The following is a 20817-nucleotide window of genomic DNA, read 5'->3' as shown; positions in this document are numbered from 1 at the left end:
AGCACCGAGTGCAAATGGCCTTGCTGAGTTCAAGATTCTCTCCTGTGTGAATCAGTCCCTTCCCCCTTTCCCCTATTGGATCTGCTGCAAACAAGGGCAGGACTTCTGCATCCAGGTCCCACCCACCATTCTTAAGGGGACTGTGCCAAAATCTGTTTTTGGATGATGTTGCCAATGGGGCACCATGTCGATGAGAAATAGAAGAAAAGTATTCTCAACAACAAATATACTTTGTAAATGTATCCCACGTTAATTGTGGTTGAATAGGTGCAGCAGGCAATTAGGAAGACTAATGGAATGTTAGCCTTTATCGCAAGAGGGTTTGAGTACAGGAGTAGTGAAGTCTTGCTTCAATTGTATAGAAGCTTGGTTAGACTGCACCTGAAGTACTGTGTGCAGTTTTGGTCCCCTTACTCAGAAAGAATATCGTTGCCATAGAGGGAGCGCAACGAAGATTCACCAGACTTGTTCCAGGGATAATGGGAGATCGGGGAAACTGGGCCTGTATTCTCTAGAGTTTCGAAGAATGAGAGGTGATCTCACTGAAACCTACAAAGTACTTAAAGGGATGGACAGGGTAGATGCAGGTACGATGTTTCCCCTGGTTGGGGAGTCCAGATCCAGGGGACACAATTTCAAAATAAGGGGGAAGCCACTTAGGACCGAGATGAGGAGAAATTTCTTTACTGAGAGGGTTGTGAACCTTTGGAATTCTCTACCCCAGAGGGCTGTGGAAACTCAGGTAGAGATTGATAGATTTCTGATTAACAATAACGTAAAGGGTTATGGGGATAGTGTGGGTAAAAGACATTGAAGTGTTCAATCAGCCAAGATCGTATTGAATAATGGAATAGGCTCAACGGGCTGAATGGCCCTCTCCTGCTCCTGTTTTCCTATAGTTCTACATGAAAGCAGCCTGGTTCTCTAGGATACCACAGTTTTCCTGGTGACTAAGATGGCATTGCACATTTTGTTCATTGTTCTGGTGTCCTTCCTCCCCCCACAAAATATGATGATGTGAAATGAATATTGAACATTTATCCAATAAATGCAAAGCTTGTCACAAAGATAATGTTGATTACTATAGCATTTCATGGTACAGGATCATTCCGTTCTGGGAGTTAATGGCTGTTCAGTTCTCCTGAGCAGGGTTATGAATCAAGTCAGTTTATAACTTAATCAGAAATGTAAAAGGGGCATAATGACATTGATCAAGCTGTCTTGTTTCTCACTACAATACATGGGAATGCAAGATGTAATTAAGATATTCTTACAATTGCTGTTAATCTTCAGACAGAGCTGCATGAAAAAGAGCACGTCCATGAAATCAGCATTGGTAATGCAACAAGCAGTTCAAACACAGACTGGGCAGCCTGCAAACAAGGAGACCCTCTCCCCACTCTGCTTCCCACTCCCGAGCTGTTCACAATTGTTGACATTTGATGCCACAAATTTTGTTTGCGATTATGCAGCACCTTCAAAGGAATTCCAGTCAACTCTAGGTGATCGTGAGTCAAGTGGGTTCAGTCACAGCGGACGTATGGTCTTGACCACACCCAGGAGCTTCCCAGACATAGGAACACATGAACATATGATGTCGGAGCAGGATTAGGCCAATCTGCCCTATGAGTCTGCTCCACCATTCAATAAGATTATGGTTAATCTGGTTGTGGTTTCAGTTCCACTTTCCTGTCTGCCCCCATAACCCTCAACTCCCTTGCCTAACAAAAATCCATCTAACTCTGCCTTGAATAAATTCAACGACCCAGCCTCCACACCTTCCGGGGAAGTGAATTCCACAAACTAACGACCCTTTGAGAGAAAAAAGTTTTCCTCATCTCCATCTTAAAAGGAAGTCCGTCTTATTCTTAAACTGTATACCTGAGTTTTAGTTTCTCACACAAGAGGAAACACCCTCCAGGTATTCACCCTATCCAGTCCCCTCAGGATCTTACATGTTTTAATAAGATCACCTCATTATTCTAAACTCCAATGGGTATAGGCCCAACCTGTTAAACCTTTCTTCATAAGATAAGCCCATGATCCCAGGAATGAGTTGAGTGAACCTTCTCTGAACTGCTTCTAAAACAATTATATCTTTTTTTCAAATAAGGAGACCAAAACTGTACTTCAAATGTGGTCTCGCCAAGACCCTGTACAGCTTTTATATTCCATCCCCCTCGCAATAAACACCAACATTCCACTTGCCTTCCTAATCACTTGCTGTACCTTTATGCTAACTTTATGTGATAGGTCTAATAGTTTTCCTGGCACCTTTTCCCTGGTGATGGTGATTGTACTAGGTTCATCCCTCCTGTTCACCTTTTGCTTTTCAAGATCTTTGGGAAGTTTTCTAAGTCTTCTACAGTGAAGACAGAAACAAAATACCTGTTCAAAGCCTCCGCCATTTCCTTGTTTCCCTGTATCAATTCCCCGGAGTCACTCTCTAGAGGACCAGCACGAGCTTTAGTTCCTTTGTAAAAACTCTTACTCTCTTTTTATATTACTAGCTAGCTTTTCCTCATACTCTGCTTTCTGCCTCTTTATTATCTTTTTCGTTGTACTTTGCTGGTTCTTAAAGTCTGTCCAATCCTCTGACCTACCGCTAATCTTTGCAGATTTATACAGTGTTTCTTTCAATTTGATACTACTCTTAACTTCCTTATTTAGGCACAGATGATGCATCCTTCTTTCTCACTGGGATAAATCTTTGCTGAGAGTTATTAAATATCTCCTTAAAAGTATTTAAATCTCCTGCCTGAAGATTTATCATTATAAGTTTACAGTTACTAAAGGCTTTAATCCTTCACTATTTACATTACTGGCACCTTCAGGGCTCTAGCTGATGGAAACATACCTTACAGACAACGTCCCAGACACCACCATCACCATCCCATGGTATGTCCTGTCCCACCGGCAGGACAGACCCAACAGAGGTGGTGGCACAGTGGTATACAGACAGGTGGGAGTTGTCCTGGGAGTCCTTGACATCGACTCTGGACCCCATGAAGTCTGATGGCATCAGATCAAACATGGGCAAGGAAACCTCCTGCTGATTACCACGTATTGCCCTCCCTCAGCTGATGAATCAGTGCTCCTCCAAGTTGAATACCACTCGGCGGAAGCACTGAGGGTAGCAAGGGCCCAGAATGTACTCTGGGTGGGGGACTTCAATGTCCACCACAAAGACTGCCCCAGTAGCACCACTACTGACCGAGCTGGCCGAGTCCTAAAGGACATAGCTGCTAGACTGGGTCTGCGGCAGGTGGTGAGAGAACCAACAAGAGGGAAAAACATACTTGACCTCACCCTCACCAACCTGCCTGCCGCAGATGCATCTGTCCATGACAGTATCGGTAGGAGTGACCACCGCACAGTCGTTGTGGAGACAAAGTCTGGCCTCCACATTGAGGATACCCTCCATCATGTTCTGTGGCACTACCACCGTGCTAAATGGGACAGATTTCGAACAGATCTAGCAACTCCTGGGCATCCATGAGGTGCTGTGCGTCATCAGCAGCAGCAGAATTGTACTCAACACAATCTGTAACCTCATGGCCCGACATATCCCCCACTCTACCATTACCGTCAAGCCAGGGGATCAACCCTGGTTCAATGAAGAGTGCAGGAGGGCATGCCAGGAGCAGCACCAGGCATACCTAAAAATGAGGTGTCAACCTGGTGAAGGTATAACACAGGACTACTTGCATGCCAAACAGCATAAGCAGCAAGTGATAGACAGGGCTAAGCGATCCTACAACCAACGGATAAGATCTAAGCTCTGCAGTCCTGCCACATCCAGTCATGAATGGTGATGGACAATTAAACAGCTCACTGGAGGAGGGGGCTCCACAAATATCACCATCCTCAATGATGGAGGAGCCCAGCACATCAGTGCAAAGCATTTGCTACAATCTTCAGCCAGAAATACCGAGTGGATGATCCATCTCAGCCTCCTCCAGAGGTCCCCAGCATCAAAGTTGCCAGTCTTCAGCCAATTCGATTCACTCCACGTGATATCAAGAAATGGCTGAAGGCACTGGATAATGCAAAGGTTAAGGGCCCTGACAATATTCCGGCAATAGTACTGAAGACTTGTGCTCCAGAACCTGCCGCGCTCCTAGCCAAACTGTTCCAGTACAGTTACAAGACTGGCATCTACCTGGCTATGTGGAAAATTGCCCAGGTATGTCCTGTACACAAAAAGCAGGACAAATCCAACCCGGACAATTACCGCCCCATCAACCTACTCTCCATCATCAGTAAAGTAATGGAAGGGGTCATCAACAATGCTATCAAGCGGCACTTGCTTAGCAATAACCTGCTCACTGACGCTCAGTTTGGGCTCCGCCAGGGCCACTCAGCTCCTGACCTCATTACAGCCTTGGTTCAAACATGGACAAAAGAGCTGAACTCCCGAAGTGAGGTGAGAGTGACTGCCCTTTGACATCAAGGCAGCATTTGACCGAGTGTGGCATCAAGAAGCCCTAGCAAAACTGGAGTCAATGGGAATCAGGGGGAAAACTCTCCGCTGGTTGGAGTCATACCTAGCACAAAGGAAGATGGTTGTACTTGTTGGAGGTTAATCATCTCAGCTCCAGGACATCACTGCAGGAGTTCCTCAGGATAGTGTCCTCAGCCCAACCATCTTCAGCTGCTTCATCAATGACCTTCTTTCCATCATAAGGTCAGAAGTGGGGATGTTCGCTGATGATTGTACAATGTTCAGCACCATTTGCAACTCCTCAGACACTGAAGCAGTCCATGTCCAAATGCATCAAGGCGTGGACAATATCCAGGCTTTACATGACAAGTGGCAAATAACATTCACACCACACAAGTGTCAGGCAATGATCATCTCCAACAAGAGAGAATCTAACTATCACCCCTTGATGTTCAATGGCATTACCATCACTGAATCCCCCACTATCAACATTCTGGCGGGGCCAAGGTAGAAGCGTTCATGTCGCGGCCCTGTTCCAACCAATTCTACCACCACCACGCACAGCAAGTAGTGTATACAACATTTTCGTACCACTGATTTGATCAAGTACCAACATCATGCCTGAAGACGGAAGTCGTTGATGTCAGAAACACGGGTCTTTTTCAAGACCGGCATTGACTGTTATATCTGCTAACGTTGAAGGGTTCTCTGTAGCGAAACAAAACATCCTCGCTACATTATGCAGTGAGTTGCAGTATAATGTCCTCTACCTGCAGGAGACACACAGAGGAAGTGAGAACAACCGCCCAAAAATACCAGGAGTGTTTCTGGTTATTGAAAGACCTCATTGACAACATGGCAGTGCTGTATTTGTTAGAGCTGGTTTAGTTGTAGAAGCCACTTCTAAAACAAAGGAGGACAACATCAAAATTCTAACTGTAGAGCTGAGCAAAGTAGTAGTGACCTCAGTGTACAAGCCACCTGGCACAGATTTCAGCTTCTCTAACCCTGTACCCAACCTGCACAGTAAACCACAGATCATCATTGGAGACTTTAATAGCCACAGTACCCAATGGGGGTACAAAGAGTCTAACAACGACGGAGAAGCAGTCGAAGAATGGATGGACGCTAACCTGCTTAGTCTCATCCACGATCCTAATTTGCCAGCCTCCTTCCACAGTGCCCGCTGGAAGTGTAGTTATAACCCAGGTCCTGCCATTGTCAGCAATGACATCGGTGGCCTCTGCAAGAAGCTTGTCACAGACCCAATACCACAGACACAACACCATCCTATTGGTATCCAGGTAAATGCAGCAGTGTTACCAACCATCATACTATTCAAAAGGCGCTTCAACTTCAAGAAGGCCGATTGGAACAGGTTCACACGAGCACTTGGCAGTAAGGTTAAACGCATTAAACCATTACCTGAGCACTACAACCTGTTCGCAAAACCTGTCCAGAAAACAGCCAGAAGGAAGATCCCCTGAGGTTGTAGAGCACACTACATCTCTGGTCTCACCAAGGAGAATGCTGAACTCCACTGGGAGGATGTCTCAATGTTTGTATCTAACTCCTTCTCAGAGGAAACAATATCTACCAGTGAGAGGGTGACGTTAAGTATCTCTCAAGAGCGTCAAAACACCTGGGACACCTTGATAGAGACAACAGATCTTACAAAAAACAAGCAAGAAGGCATGGTCTCTCATATGCAAACTTGGAGGTGATCCCAAGAAAGCTGCCCAACATCCAAATGTGTCTGCTAATCAAGTTGCACACCAGTTGCTCCTAAATGGAAAAATCAACAAGAAACAACCAAGAGCACAACTAGATAGGAAGAAGTACAGCGATGACCTTGGCTTCACTGGACCATGCACCATGGAAGAGCTGGAAACTGGTACATCTGGTCTAAAACACGGGAAAGCAATTGGTCTTGACAACATAGCAATGGAGCAGATAAAGCATTTTGGAAAGCAAGCAAAGAAGTAGCTCCTACAATTGTTCAACCATTGTCAACACACAAGCAACCTAATATTTGGCAGAAGGCACATCTAATAGCACTATTAAAGCCCGGAAAAGATCCCTCAGATCCTAAGAGTTTTCGGCCAATTTCACTGCTTTGCCACACCAATAAGTTGTTTGAACGCCTGATACTCAATAGGATAGCACCAACTGTAGCTGAGAAGATCATTCCAGAGCAAGCAGGTTTCCGCCCCGGTAAATCATCAACAAGCCAACTGCTCAACCTCACACAACATATTGAAGATGGTTTTGAGCAAGGGATGATAACAGGTGCTGTTTTTGTAAACCTGTCAGCAGCATACAATACAGTGAACCATAGACGTCTCCTCTGCAAGATCCTAGAGATGACAAAAGATATTCACTTAACAGAGCTGTTAGAAAGCATGCTTCAGAATCGCCGGGTCGATGTTGAACTAGGTGGGAAGCACAGCAGGTGGCGTATTCAGAAGAATGGTCTTCCTCAGGGAAGCATGCTTGCACCGCTGCTATACAACATCTACACGAATGACCAACCTATAGACAGTGTCACACACCGTTTTATATATGCTGATGACTTATGTGTCACTGCCCAAAGCACTGATTTTAACACCGTGGAGAAAACGCTTTCTGAGGCCTTGGAGGAACTAACATCCTACTATAAAGAAAACCACCTTTGCGCAAACCCATCAAAGACGCAAGTTTGTGCATTCCACCTCAGAAACCGTGAAGCCAAACGCCAGCTTAAAGTAACCTGGTGTGGAGCAACACTGACGCATTGCGAGCACCCTATCTACTTAGGAATCACCCTTGACAGATGCCTCACCTTCAAGAACCACATCGAAAAGACAAAGGCAAAAGTGAGCACACGAAACAACATCCTGAATAAGCTTACTAACACAAAATGGGGAGCAAGCTCGAAAACATTGCGAACCAGTGCACTTGCTCTTTGCTATTCCACTGCGGAATACGCCTGCCCTGCATGGGAAAGATCTACTCATGCTAAGAAGATGGATGCCGTTCTGAATGCAAGCTGCCGACTTATCACAGGTTGTTTAAAACCAACAAACGCCAACAGCCTATATATCCTGGTGGGTATCACTCCCCCTGATATAAGAAGAATGGTAGCCAGCAAGAAAGAACGACTCTGTCAGACATCAGATGAGAGGCACCCTCTACATGGTCATACACCTACACCCAACCGCCTAAAGTCAAGGAAGAGCTTCATGAACAGTGTTGTTCCATTATAATCAACCCCATCTGAAGCCCACATCGCCTTGTGGAAAGACCGGCTCGCCAGTCTCGAACAACCCCCAGCGATGGAAATTCTACCGGATGAAAGCTTTCCCCCAGGAGCTAATTGCAACTGGGCAAGCTGGAAGTGCCTTAACAGACTTAGGACTGGTGTAGGTCGTTCAAAGGTGTCACTAAGAAATGGGGATATATAACCTGTCCGACAACTTGTGAATGTGGAACTGAGCCACAGACTATGCAACATCTCCTGCAATGTCTATCGCTAGAGGAACCCTGCACTGTTGCAGATCTTGCCGAATTCAACAACAAGGCGCAAAAATGTGTCCAGTTCTGGCTGGGCCATGTATAGACTGTCCGTGGACAGATAAGAAGAACATTCTGGGGGTTACCATTGACCAGAAACTGAACTGGACTAGCCATATAAGTGCTGTGGCTACAAGAGCAGGTCAGAAGCTAGGAATAGTGCAATGAGTAACCCACCTCCTGACTCCCCAAAGCCTGTCCACCATCTACAAGGCACAAGTCAGGACTGTGATGGAATACTCCACACTTGCCTGGATGAGTGCAGCTCCCACAACACTCAAGAAGCTTGACACTGTCCAGGACAAAGCAGCCGCTTGATTGGCACCACATCCACAAACATTCACTCCCTCCACCACCAACACACATTAGCAGCAGTGTGTACCATCTACAAGATACACTGCAGGAATTCACCAAGGCTCTTTCGACAGCACCCTCCAAACCCACGACCAATACCGTCTAGAAGGACAAGGGCAGCAGATAGATGGGAAAACCACCACCCTCCAAGTTACTCGCCATCCTGACTTGGAAATATATCGCCGTTCCTTCACTGTTGCTGGGTCAAAATTCTGGAACTCCCTCCCTAACAGCACTGTGGGTGTACCCACACCATATGGACTGCAGCGGTTCAAGAAGGCAGCTCACCACCACCTTCTCAAAGGCAACTGCAATAAATGCTTGGCCCAGCCAACAAAGCCCACATCCTGTGAATGAATAAAAACAAAATTGGGAAATGCTCAAAGTGCACCTCTAGATACAATGGCTTGGTTGCAACTGTAAATTCCAATCAAAAGCCAACCAACATTTATCTTCAAGGTCAGAGTTAGATGTGTAAACACTAACAATAAATGACCCATTTCTGGACCTGTGGCTTGAGCCAGGGTGGTTGTTGTTATTTCCATATATAGAAGCTAAAAGTTAGCAATTCTGGGGAAAAAGGGTTATAAAACACCATTAGAGATAAAAAAAATTATTCATATGGGTTACAGATCAAATAGTTATATGGAAGGTAAAATAATTTGTTCACATTTCTGTTTTAATTACCCCAAAGCATGCCACATCATCATGGAAATAGGATGTGGGGTCTTTTGTTTAATTTGTGCGTGTGTGTGCTTGCTGGCAGAAGTAGGTAGTTCAGTTTGAGAACAGAGAGAAGCAGTTGTAGCTTTGCTCTGATGAAGACTGCATCTCACTGGACTGAAAGAGCAGCCAAAAAAAGGTTTGGCCTGCATTTCAAGCAGAGAAAATACTAACATCATTATTCATTGTGTGGATGGCAGGTGAGGCTCTATCTCAGTTTGGATTTCATGAGGGAAAAGCAGAGTGAAGGTTTTCCTAGTTTGAATCTATAGGAAGAAATCTACAGTGGTCCTCATAGAGTCTTGTGGCAGAAAGCAGCCAGCAGAGTTAGTTTAGAAAGCTATGCATAGGCAGTTGCTGAGAAATCTACAGTCTTCAGGTCAGTGAGGGAAACAGTGGAAGGTCATGTCGCCAAACAGCTAATGAAAAGACCCCCATATCATCTTACCTCGGAGGAATAGCTGGAATACAATGGAGAATTAAAGTAAATTCTGGAGGACTGTGGCATACCTTTTGGAAGGAAAAGTGAATGAACTTTCAGGATTTCTTAAGATAAGGGAAGCAAAAAAAGTACCATTGAATTTATAGCGTAAGTGTTTATAAGTTATAGAGCTGTTAATGGTACTCACCTTGTTTAATTCTTTATGGTATGAAGTTTAATTTTATTGAAGAATGTGAAATCTTGTGGTGCAGTTCTGTTGATTAATTGATGGGTGTTCAGATTGCTTCTTCAAACAGTAATGGTCACTAACAGTGTTATGTTTTACTGTGGGGTCAGTTTGTTCAAAGGTATCCAGGATTGGGAAATGGATGTTGACCTTGCCAGTGATGCACATATCCCAAGAAGGAATCTTTTAAAAATTTACCAATCCTAATAAAATGAATCCTAATAATGCTTTTGGATTTGTTTGAGTGCAATCAAGTCCCTGGAAAGAAACAACTTACATATTTATATAGCGTCTTTGAGAACCCCTGGACACCCTAAAGCGCTGTAAAGCTACTTGTGAAGTGTCGTCAGTGTTGTGATTATAAAATCAAAGGGTACATTTCCACATTGAAAAACTGTTGAAACTGCTCTTCGGAAGCCTGAATGAATCAAAGCTGAATGAACCTCAATTCTTTTTTAGCAAAATCCTTATTATTGAAACAAATACCATGGGCAAATCATGAGGCAAAGAAAAAGGCAGAAAATGATCGAAATGGAACAGTTAAGGTAAGGTTTAATCTCATCAGAAATTAAAATACAACATACACTTTTTTGGAACAGTCCATTGTCATCCCTCCACCGACTCAAAATTGCACTTCAACAAACTTAAACGAATTACCTTCCAGTGGGTTCCAACCCATATTTCTGTTTGTATGGCTCATTTAAGTTTTATAGTTTCATTTTAAGAAGTTACATTACATGGATGGGATTCTTAAAGTCAATATTAACAAAATGAATATGATCTTATCTGCAGTACCAAATCATACTCACATTCAGAAGTAGCTTGAAACAGAACTTTTTGTTACACTGACGTGACCAGAACAGTCTAAATGAAAGGACTGTGGAGAAAACCTGAGCCTTCAAACATCTCCATTTTCTTTTACACCAAGGTACAGCAAACAATAGGTGGAAGGTTAGCTTGTTATTGCTGGGTGTTGGGACTGCTCGAATCACAAAGACACGTTGCACAGAGCTGGCGGGGTGCAGTGGGTCTTCATATTTTGACAGGCATCTGATGTAATTGTGCGGCAGACATCTGGTTTCCCACTTGGAAGTGTAAAAGTCTCTGATGTCCAACCAGTGAAAAAGACGCTCGTTAATGACTTTCCTCCTTCCTGCTCAAGTGATGCTGAGTCAGTCAACAGGAGCCTTGGCACAGGTCATTGCTTTTATGAAATGGATGGTAATTTTGGTTGTACATGATGGATTTATTATACAAATAGCTCCAACATTCAGAAACATCTACCAGAGTCAGGGGAACAGGCATTTACATTAGGAGCCTGTCGTCATCATCAGCAGTGCCATGTCTGTGGAAAGAAGCTACCCATCAATAGTGCCACATTTCAGTAAATCACATCCACAGGTTAACAGCGAGGCAGAAAAACAAAAAGCTTCACTTTGTAACTAACCAACCTGTAGAATTGGAGAATTGAGGATTTGGTTAAATATATTTGTATGGGGATGATCAAAAGATAACCATCCTTAATGACATAAAAGGTTGTGCAGTAAAACTGATGACAAAATGGAATTAGTCACCACTGTATCGAATCTTACAGCACAGAGGGAGGCCACTCAGCCCATCATACCTGTGCCAGCTCTTCTATTTATTGGGTTCCCTTTGGAAAGTTGCTACTGAATCTACTTCCACCTCTTTTTCTCAGGCAGCGCATTCCAGGTCACAACAACTCACTGCATGAAAAAAAATTCTCCTCATCTTCCTCTGGTTCTTTTACCAATTGCCTCAAATCTGTGGGTTCCTGAACCTCCTGCTCCTACCACTGGAAACATCTCTTTATTTATCAAAATGCTTCATGATTTTGAACACCTCTATTAAATCTCCCCTTAACCTACTCTGCTCCAAGGAGAACATCATACAGTATCAAAGTTTTGAAAAACTAACTCTGAAAATATCTATGAAATGATTATATATGTAAAAATTACCAGAATCATAACCGTATTTAGATCATAATAGAATGATTAGAGTCCTGTACACAGAGATTAATATATTAACAACCCCATCTACAAGTCATAGCAGCATACCTGGGACCAGTGCTGAAGTGCACCCAAGGATGATGTGCATTTGGATAAAGACTGGAGTCAGTCCTCTATCATCACTTTTATGTGACAGGCAACTAAAAAGTGAAGTTGTACCTGTGTAACAAGGTGCCACCAGGTACCAGTGGAAACATTCACAATTCAGTTCATTTCATAGAATCATAGAATGGTTGCAGCACAGGAAGAGGCCATTGAGCCCATTGTTGTCTGTGCTGGCCCTCTGCAAGAACAACTCAGCTCATCTCATTCGCTCGCCTTTTCCCTGTAGCTCTGCAAATCTTTTCTATTGAGATAATTATTGAATTCCCTTTAGAAGGTCCTGATTGAATCTGCCTTTACCACGGACTGAGGCGGTGCATTCCAGATCCTAACCATTGGCCGTTAAAAAGGTTTTCCTCGTGTTGCCATTAGTCCTTTTGTCAATCACTTTAAGTCCGTGTCCTCTGGTTCTCAGCTCTTCTGCCAATGGGAACAGATTTTGAACACCTGCCAAATTACCTCATAACCTTCTCTGCTTGAAGGACGATAACCACAGCCTCCCTAGTCTCTCCACTTAACTGGTGTCCAAAGCTTTGACAGAAAGTTCCATGTCTGACCTCTAATTTCGGGCTCCCACACAAAGTGGAGACATTTTCTTCTCCATCTGCCTATGAAACCATCAATGAGAGGAATTTCCAGGATATTTTTCTCCCTCCAGAATTAGTCCAGGTGTTTTTTTTTTGGGTTGGTTGTCCCTCCAGAAGGTAACGTGGTTGGTGTTTGGGGAATGTGGTAGTCATGGTGCTCAGTAGCACCATTGTTGGACAGTCTCAACGCATGATCTTATTCTTGGAATTTTAAAAAAAAATCTGGAATTTGAGTTTTAGTCACACTTTGTCAACTTACAGTCTGTAATATGTGCACCATTCTGACTACACTACAAAACTTTCCACTCCCTGATTATCTCTGCTGATTGCAGTTTGGTTATTAAAATGTTACATTCCACAGAAGTGCCAGAATACAGCTCATTAACCATGCTCAAGTAATAAGGCGTTCGTCAATGTCTGTCAATCACAGTCAGCCCGTACTGCTGATCGACAGCAAGATTGATCACATTGTTCATTTTAATTGCAAAGTGAATTAGGACAGGAGACCGATAACTCAAAGCTACACCCACTTTGTAGCAAGTCAGTAGAAGCTGTCTAATTGTGATGGAGAGACTGGGATTTCAAGGCTGTTTCAGGAATCCTAATTGGACCAGTTTGGATTGTTTCCACTAGGTAGATGGTGGTATAGTGGAAATGTCACTAGATTAGTAATCCAGACGCTCGGGCTAATGCTCTGGGGACATGGGTTCAAATCCCACCACAGCATTCAATTCAATTAATAGAATCTGGAATTGAAAGATAGTCTCATTAATGGTGACCATGAAACTATTAAGTGTAAAAACCCATCTGGTTCACTCGTGCCCTTTAGGGAAGGAAATCTGCCAGCCTTACCCGGTCTGGCCTACATGTAACTCCAGAACCACAGCAATGTGGTTGACTCTTAACTGCCCTCTGATTTCCAGCATCCACAATATAATTATTATAAAAAGTGACTGACAGTGATGCCACAGTACCCCGGGGGGCAGATGACACCCGACAGAAGTGAGATGCCCCAATACTTCCCCGCACTCCACATTCTCCCTGCCGCCGACCCTAGTTCCCGTACCCCAATTCTCCCCTTACTGGCACCTGGGATCAAACTTCTTGTGAGGTGCAGTCTTGGAGTTAGCGATACTAAGGCAAGCAAAAAAAAACCCCAAAAATCAAGAGGCAGTGTTAGGCAATTCTTCTGATGTCAGAATTTTTTTCCCTCTCATCAGCCACTAGCTCAGAGGGTCGCTTTTCCTAATAAAATGGATTGGTCTGCAAATCTCATCTTGACTAGCCTTACCTGCTCAGTTCTAGTGCCGCCCTGTAGACTTTCATGAAGCTGTGTAAATCTGTCTGTGGAAATCCATTCAGCTGATATTTCTGCAACACGAAACCAACCGTGAGGAGTTGATACATGAGAACTTTTGTCTTTAACATTTGCAGGTGAAACAACTCTGGTCACAGAATAAACAGTCTTGTGGTGATTGTACAGAAGCTTCAATAGCACTCAGGTCTTAATTTGATAATCAGGGATGGGGGACTTCAGTTATGTAGAGAGAAAGGAGAAAGTACTTCCACTAGCAGCAGGGTCCATAACCTGAGGAAAGTCATTGATAAAAGCAACAAAGGCAACATGAAGAAACAGTTTTTGAGGTGATGATCCGGAATGGGCTGTCCAAAAAGGCAGTGGAAGCAGATTCAATAGTAACTTTTTAAGGGATTATTAGACATATACAGTAAGTCCCCACTCACTATAATACCAGTAAGTTAATGGGGCCTGTAATCTTGTTGAGCAAGATTCGTTTAACATCTTTTCCCACATGGCCTGATTGGCACCATTTTGGAACCTCCAAATTGTGATCATTCCCACTCCTTGTCCTCCAAGTTGCAGCTTCTTCCCCCTCTCTGACCCACCCTCTCACTGAACCTCCTGCTCCCTGTCTCACACTCTCACCGCTTCCCTCTCCTGGACCCGCGTTCCCGTTCGAGATCCGGATCCGATCCGAAGCCGGAGCTCCGACATTGTGGAAGTGTGAGTCCCGGTGGTGCTGGGGCCACTACCCATGTCAGTTTATTTTCTGCCTCACTGCCCTTCACCCGAGGCCTCACTCACAGCGAGGGTCGAGGAGAGGGAAGCAGCGAGAGGGGGAGTCAGCGGGCGGGAGGTTCGGTGGGAGGGTGTGTGTGGGGCAGGGGAGGATCTGCGGTGACCAGGAGGATCAGGGACTGGGAGGTTTGGGAAGCAGGAACCTGAGCAGGAGGTGCTGGAAGTAGAAAGTTACACTTTTCGTCTGTAATTTAAACTTATTTTAAAAGTTATTTCATTTACCAGCATAGGAATTTAACAATGTTTTGTTTTACTTCAACTTAGAGGGTATAATGTTTTAATATTTGTTTTTTTTTCCTGATTAGGAAGAACCTAATTACAGTTTGAACATTGATTCCTTCCTGAACCAATGTTTCACTTAAATAGCCGTGGTTTCAGGAACGTAACACAACTTTAAGTGAGGACTTACTCTACTTGAAAAGGAAACACTTTGCAGGGCTGTGGAAGAGCTGCGAGAGTAGGTGGCTCTTTCAGGGAGCAGAGACAGGGGTTGGCATCTTGTTGTGGTGTCGGAGGTCTCGCTTGGCGACTGGAGGGCTGGCCAGAGGCCTCCGCTGCTTCTTCAGGAAGGCCCGCCGGAACCCCACGCCAATCAGGCAGTGACGATGCCAGCGGAGGGGCCTTCCCTTGGAATCCAGGTCCAGGGGTGGAAGCTTCGCCCACCGTGAGCTGCTGGCCAATCAGAGGCCGTCAGCTCTTGCGCGCAGCAGCGCCATTTGGGAGGTGGCGGCTGCTGCCAGAAGGACAGGCACCGGAATCCCAGGATTGCATAGCGACCCTACAGGTGAGTAATGGGGATGGCATGGAGGGGGGGTGGGGGTGGGGGATGGTGGGACAGTTTTGTGGGGTAGGGTCGTGGGCAGAGGGGTCCAAGGCAGTCAGTAGCAAGGTGGCTTTCAACGGGCCCCTCATACCCGACGTCCAGTCCCTCGTTCAGGCGCTGAGTGCCTTTGATCGAGGGAATCCCTACGTCCCCGTCCCCCCCGCCGAATCTCTGGAGGCGACGAGCTGGCTGCACAGTTTTAACCATCAGGCATATCGCTTGGTGACAGGTCCGTATCAGGGGCAGTGGCGTGAGGCACTTCCGTGGTCACTGATTGGCAAAGAGGTGCATTGGCAGAAGGTGAAATCATTGCAGGTGATTCTCTGGTTGCGACTGGAGAGATAGGAATGGAACCAGAGCCAGGAATGGAAGCAGACACACCAGGTCGGACAATGGTGAAGAGATGTTGGATGCGGATGGTGTAGTCGATCCTGTTGAAGGCTGCAGACAGGTCAAGAAGGAGGACGGGTATTTTACTCCAGTCACAGTCACATAGCAGCTCTTTGTTTTTAAGTTTGTTTAGAGCCGTGACAGGCCGGAAACCTGATTGGGTGGGATTTAAACATGGAGTTCCTGGAAAGATAGGAACAGATCTCGGAGGCTCCACCATGTTCAACAACTTTGGAAATGAACAGAAAGTTAGAAATGGGATAGTAGTTTGCAAGGACAGAGGTATTGGGCATTGTGTTCTTTAAAGAGAAAGGTGATGACTGCAGATTTGACGGAGAGAGGGGCATAACCTGAAGACAGAAAATCATTAACAAATATCAGCTAACATGGGAGCCAGGAAGTGAAGGCGGGTGATCAGCAGTTTAGTGGGAATAGGGTCGAGGGAGCAACAGGTGGGTCTGAGAGAGAAGATAAGCTCAGTAAGGGCACGTGGGGTGATAGGAGAGAAACTAGAGAAAGAGTTTGGGGTGTGGGGTGGGGTGGGTGGAGGGGGAGCCCTAAAGGAAGTTTGACCAGGTGGTTTGGTGGGAAGGATGGACACAGCAGAGGCAGCTGATTGGATTGCCTTAAACATAACAACAAAAGGAAACCCACGATGTCCTCGCACTTGATGTTGGAGATAAATGTGGAGAGAACAGGGAAGTGGAGTTTAAGAAGCCACTAGCAGTAGACAAGAGAAGTCAGGAGTCATATTTGCACTCCAGGATAATCCTGTATTACCGAGGAGTTCTGATTGTGAAGAACGGGACGCGATAGTGCTTTACGTGATCCAGTAGAACTGATGGTAAATGGCTAAATCAGGTGTCCACCATAAGATTTAAGTCTGCGTCCCTCTGACCTAAGGAAGCAGAGATGGGGCTGTACAAGGGAGATCAACAAAGGTAAGCCAGAGTAATGGTTTTAATTGGGGCAAAGTGAGTTTGTGACTGAGCACTTCTAGATTTGCAAAATGGGAGTGGTGGGATGGGAGAGAAGCAGCCAAACTCAATCCCAAACTCGTCAGACTTCCCATCCCAGCAAGGATCAACATCCAGGGGGAACGTTGGCCCAATTTCCCTTTCCTACCCCAATGGCATGTAGACTGTCTTTCTCAGAGCGGCTAGAGAATTGAACCCGAGGCCTAACTGCCCACATAGTTCACCTTCTGGCTTCACTAACTCAGCCAACAGAGAGATTACCCTGGACCACTCTGAGGTAACAGTCAGGATAGGTGGTCAGCCTTCCACCATTGTACTAGAGTCTTCAGAAATTCAAGATTAATTCCCTAGACACTGCTGGCAGCAATCCAGGGAAAATAATTCGGGTTTTTTTTTAAAAGGGTATTTTATTCACTTTCTTTGAATAATTTGTTTACTGAGTATAAAAATATTGAGAATGTATGGCTGCTTGAATGATTCTTGACAGAAACCTGTGCACCTCCTGATTCCTGCAGCAAGACAATGTGCAAGCAATATAATTTATTCTTTATTCATTCGCGAGATGTGGACATCGCTGGCGAGGCCAGCGTTTATTGTCCATCCCTAATTGCCCTATCTTTACTAACTCAGGCAACAGGGAAACTACCTTGGATCACTCTTAGGCCTGTGGCCTTCTTGGATAAAACGGAGTGGCTTGTTATCAAAGGGAAGATAAGAGTCCAACCACATTGCTATGGGTTGTAAGTCACAGGTCGGACAGCGCAGATAAGGACATTAGTGAATCAGATAGGTTTTTAACAACAATACAGCCACAATTACCGAGAATGGCCTTTTATTTACATAACTAAATTCAATACCCCCAGCTGCCATGGTGGGATTTGAACTCATTATGCTGGAACAGTAGGCCCGGCCACTGGATTAAGAGTCCAGCAACTTAACCACTATGGTGCCATACCCCAGTCTGTGTGAGTGAATCGAACACAGAAGTGTAGGGCAGGAGGTTTGGACATGAGAAGACATGTAAAGAAGAGGGCCTAGGATGCCTGCAAACGCATTTAGCAACCTTAAACTTGAGGGCAGGCTCGATAGTTTGATTAACTATATTAGAAGAAAAGTTTACTTCGGGCAGCCAACCTTTTATCAAATGGAGCCAGTCAGATCCACGTGTCTGTGATAAGAAAGAGACAGACAGACAGAAAGGAACCAAATCAAGTATATAAATGCAAGGAAGTTAAAAGCAAAATTTAACAGGAATGTGGTAAGGCTGCGCTTAGGAGAATTACCCTCAACTTTTTAATATCTTTTTCCAGAGATGGTAGCAAAACTCTTGAATGCTTGAAAAATGCTATTTTGTAAGTGGAAATTGTGAAGAGTGGGTTCCCCCAACCAAATTTTTTATACACTGGAAATGGCCTTTTTTGGTGAAACATGGTAGGGTTTGAACTCCCCAAAGCCACTTCCTGCTAACACAAAAGGAATGATAAAGGAAATATGTTTAACAAGCTGAAGCATTTGCAACCACCTACAGCCAGAATTGCCGAGTGGATGATCCAACTCAGCATCCTCCTGAGATCCCAGCGTCACGGATGCCAGTCTTCAGCCAATTCCATTCACGCCACATGATATCAAGAAATGGCTGAAGACACTGGATACTGCATAGACTATGGGCCCTGACAATATTCCAGCAATAATACTGAAGACTTGTGCTCCAGAACTTGCTGCGTCCCTAGCCAAGCTGTTCCAGTACAGCTACAACACTGGCATCTACCCGGCTATGTGGAAAATTGCCCAGATATGGCCTGTCCACAAAATGGAGAACAAATCCAACCCAGTCAATTACCATCTCATCAGTCTACTCTCGATCATCAGTAAAGGTGTTGTCGACAGTGCTATCAAGTGGCGCTTATTCATCAATAACCAGCTCACTGAGACTCAGTTTGGGATCTGCCAGGGTCACTCAGCTCCTGACCTCAATAAGGCCTTGGTCCAAACAGGGACAAAAGAGCTAAACTCAAGCCATGTGGCGAGAGTGACTGCCCTTAACATCATGACAGCATTTGACCAAGTGTGGCATCAAGGAGCCCTGGCAAATTGAAGTCAATGGGAAGCAGGGGGAAGATTCTCCACTGACTGGATTCATGCCTAGCACAAAGCAAAATGGTTGTGATTGTTGCAGGTCAATCATCGTTGTCCCAGGAAATTGCTGCAGGAGTTCCTCAGGGTAGTGTCCTCGGCTCAACCATCTTCAGCTGCTTCATCAATGACCTTCCCTCCATCATAGGGTCAGAAGTGGCGATGTTCGCTGATGATTGCAGTGTTCAGTACTATTCACAACTCCTCACACAATGATGCAATCTCTGTCCTAAGCATCAAGACCTGGACAACACTCAGGTTTATCTGCCAAGTGGCTAGTAACATTCATGCCACACAAGTGCCAGGCAATGACCATTTTCAACAAGAGAGAATCTAACCATCCCCCCATGACAGTCAATGATATTACCATCACTGAATCCCCCACTATCAACATCCTGGGGGTTACCATTGACAAGAAACCGAACTAGACCAGCCATATAAATACTCTGGCTACAAGAGCAGATTAGAGGCTGGGAATTCTGCAGCTAGTGACTCACTTCCTGACTCCCCAAAGCCTGTCCACCATCTACAAGGCACAAGACAGGAGTGTGATGGAATACTCCCCACTTGCCTGGATGAGTGCAGCTCCAACAACACTCAAGAAGTTCAACACCATCCATGACAAAGCAGCCGGCTAGATTGACACCCTATCCACCACCTTGAACATTCACTCCGTCCAGCACTAACAGACACACTGTGGCAACAGTGTGTATCATCTACAAGGTGCACTGCAGCAACTCACCAAGGCTCCTTCGACAGCACCTTCCAAACCCGTGATCTCTCCTATCTAGAAGGACAGGGGCTGTACACTTATGGGAACACCACCATCTGCAAGTTCCTCTCCAGGTCACGCACCACCCTAACATCAAACTATATCGTCATTCCTTCACTGTTAGAGGGCAAAAACCTGGAACTCCCTCCCTAACAGCACTGTGGATGTACCTGCACCACATGGACTGCAACAGCTTAAGAAGCTGGCTCACCACCACCTTTTCAATTAGGCATGGGCAATAGGGTTGTGGTGAGGTGGGGAGCGGGATAAGGGCTAGGGTTAGAGTTAACCCTATACCTAACCCAATTGGGATGGGCAATAAATACTGGCCTTGCCAACAATGCCCGCATTGCATGAAAAAAAAATTAAACTCTTGCACAAAAATCTATTGTCATAAACCATTAACAAAGCTGTTTTTTTTTAAAGAATTAGCTTACCTTAATTGTTTCATAAGTGTCAGTAATAAGGGCAATAAAGAGACTCAGGACCATGTAGATGAAGAGGCTGATGAAGGAGTACAGGTAAATCCTGCTGAAGAGCCAGAGCAAGTTACTTTTCTCTTGTATTTCCGCAAATGTTGCAAACATGTCATCACCGTTGATCAAAGAGAAAAGGCATTCAGCAACGGCGCTTAACTTTTCAAACTGAAAGGATAAAGAATAGAACAAATAGGCAATTTGAACGTGACTCACATCGATATATTAATCTAGATGGGTGACTGGTCATGCAGCATGTACATATATCCAGCCCTGCTTCCTGATTGGTGCACACCAGCAATAGGAAACTATTTGTCACATGCTCAGCAGAGACCAATCAGATCAGAGTATTATACATCACAGTAAACCACCACCCTTGTTTAGTAAGCTCAAGTTAAAGTAACTCTAGTTATAAACCTAAGTGGATTAGTCGGCGCAACAGTAAATGTAGCAAAATAATAAGATTTTGAACTGAACTTCTAGCCAAGCCGAGTGGATATCCTGGGCCCTGGGAGGCCCCTTGTGGCTGAATTCATCAATGAAACCTATTTGGAGGAGTGGGCTGTCCTTGGGTAATACCATAAGAGGCTCAGCTTGATCCCTCCCCTTCCACAAATTAACACATCCCAGCACTACCCACCTCCCACCATCACCTGGGGCCCTCCTCAATCTGAAGCCTAGGGTCTAT

General features: G+C 45.0%; 1 protein-coding gene across 3 annotated transcripts in view; it reads right to left on the bottom strand.

Annotated features, from left to right (window-relative positions):
- Positions 1–10276: 10276 nt before the first annotated feature.
- Positions 10277–20817, bottom strand: part of LOC144692138 (mucolipin-2-like) — a 67852-nt gene continuing 57311 nt past the window's right edge. For all 3 annotated transcript variants that reach the window (XM_078560636.1, XM_078560637.1, XM_078560635.1), the window contains exons 12-14: positions 20091–20297; positions 13752–13831; positions 10277–11086 (exon numbers count right to left, since the gene is read on the bottom strand). In XM_078560636.1, the coding sequence (XP_078416762.1) occupies positions 11047–11086; positions 13752–13831; positions 20091–20297 (327 nt within the window). In that variant the 3' untranslated portion in view covers positions 10277–11046. The remainder of the gene's footprint in view (positions 11087–13751; positions 13832–20090; positions 20298–20817) is intronic.

Source organism: Cetorhinus maximus, chromosome 17 (assembly GCF_964194155.1).
Source record: "Cetorhinus maximus chromosome 17, sCetMax3.hap1.1, whole genome shotgun sequence".
Classification (NCBI taxonomy): Eukaryota; Metazoa; Chordata; class Chondrichthyes; order Lamniformes; family Cetorhinidae; genus Cetorhinus; species Cetorhinus maximus.
The sequence above is the reverse complement of the archived record's forward strand: the minus strand, read 5'-3'. Positions and strand labels throughout refer to the sequence as shown.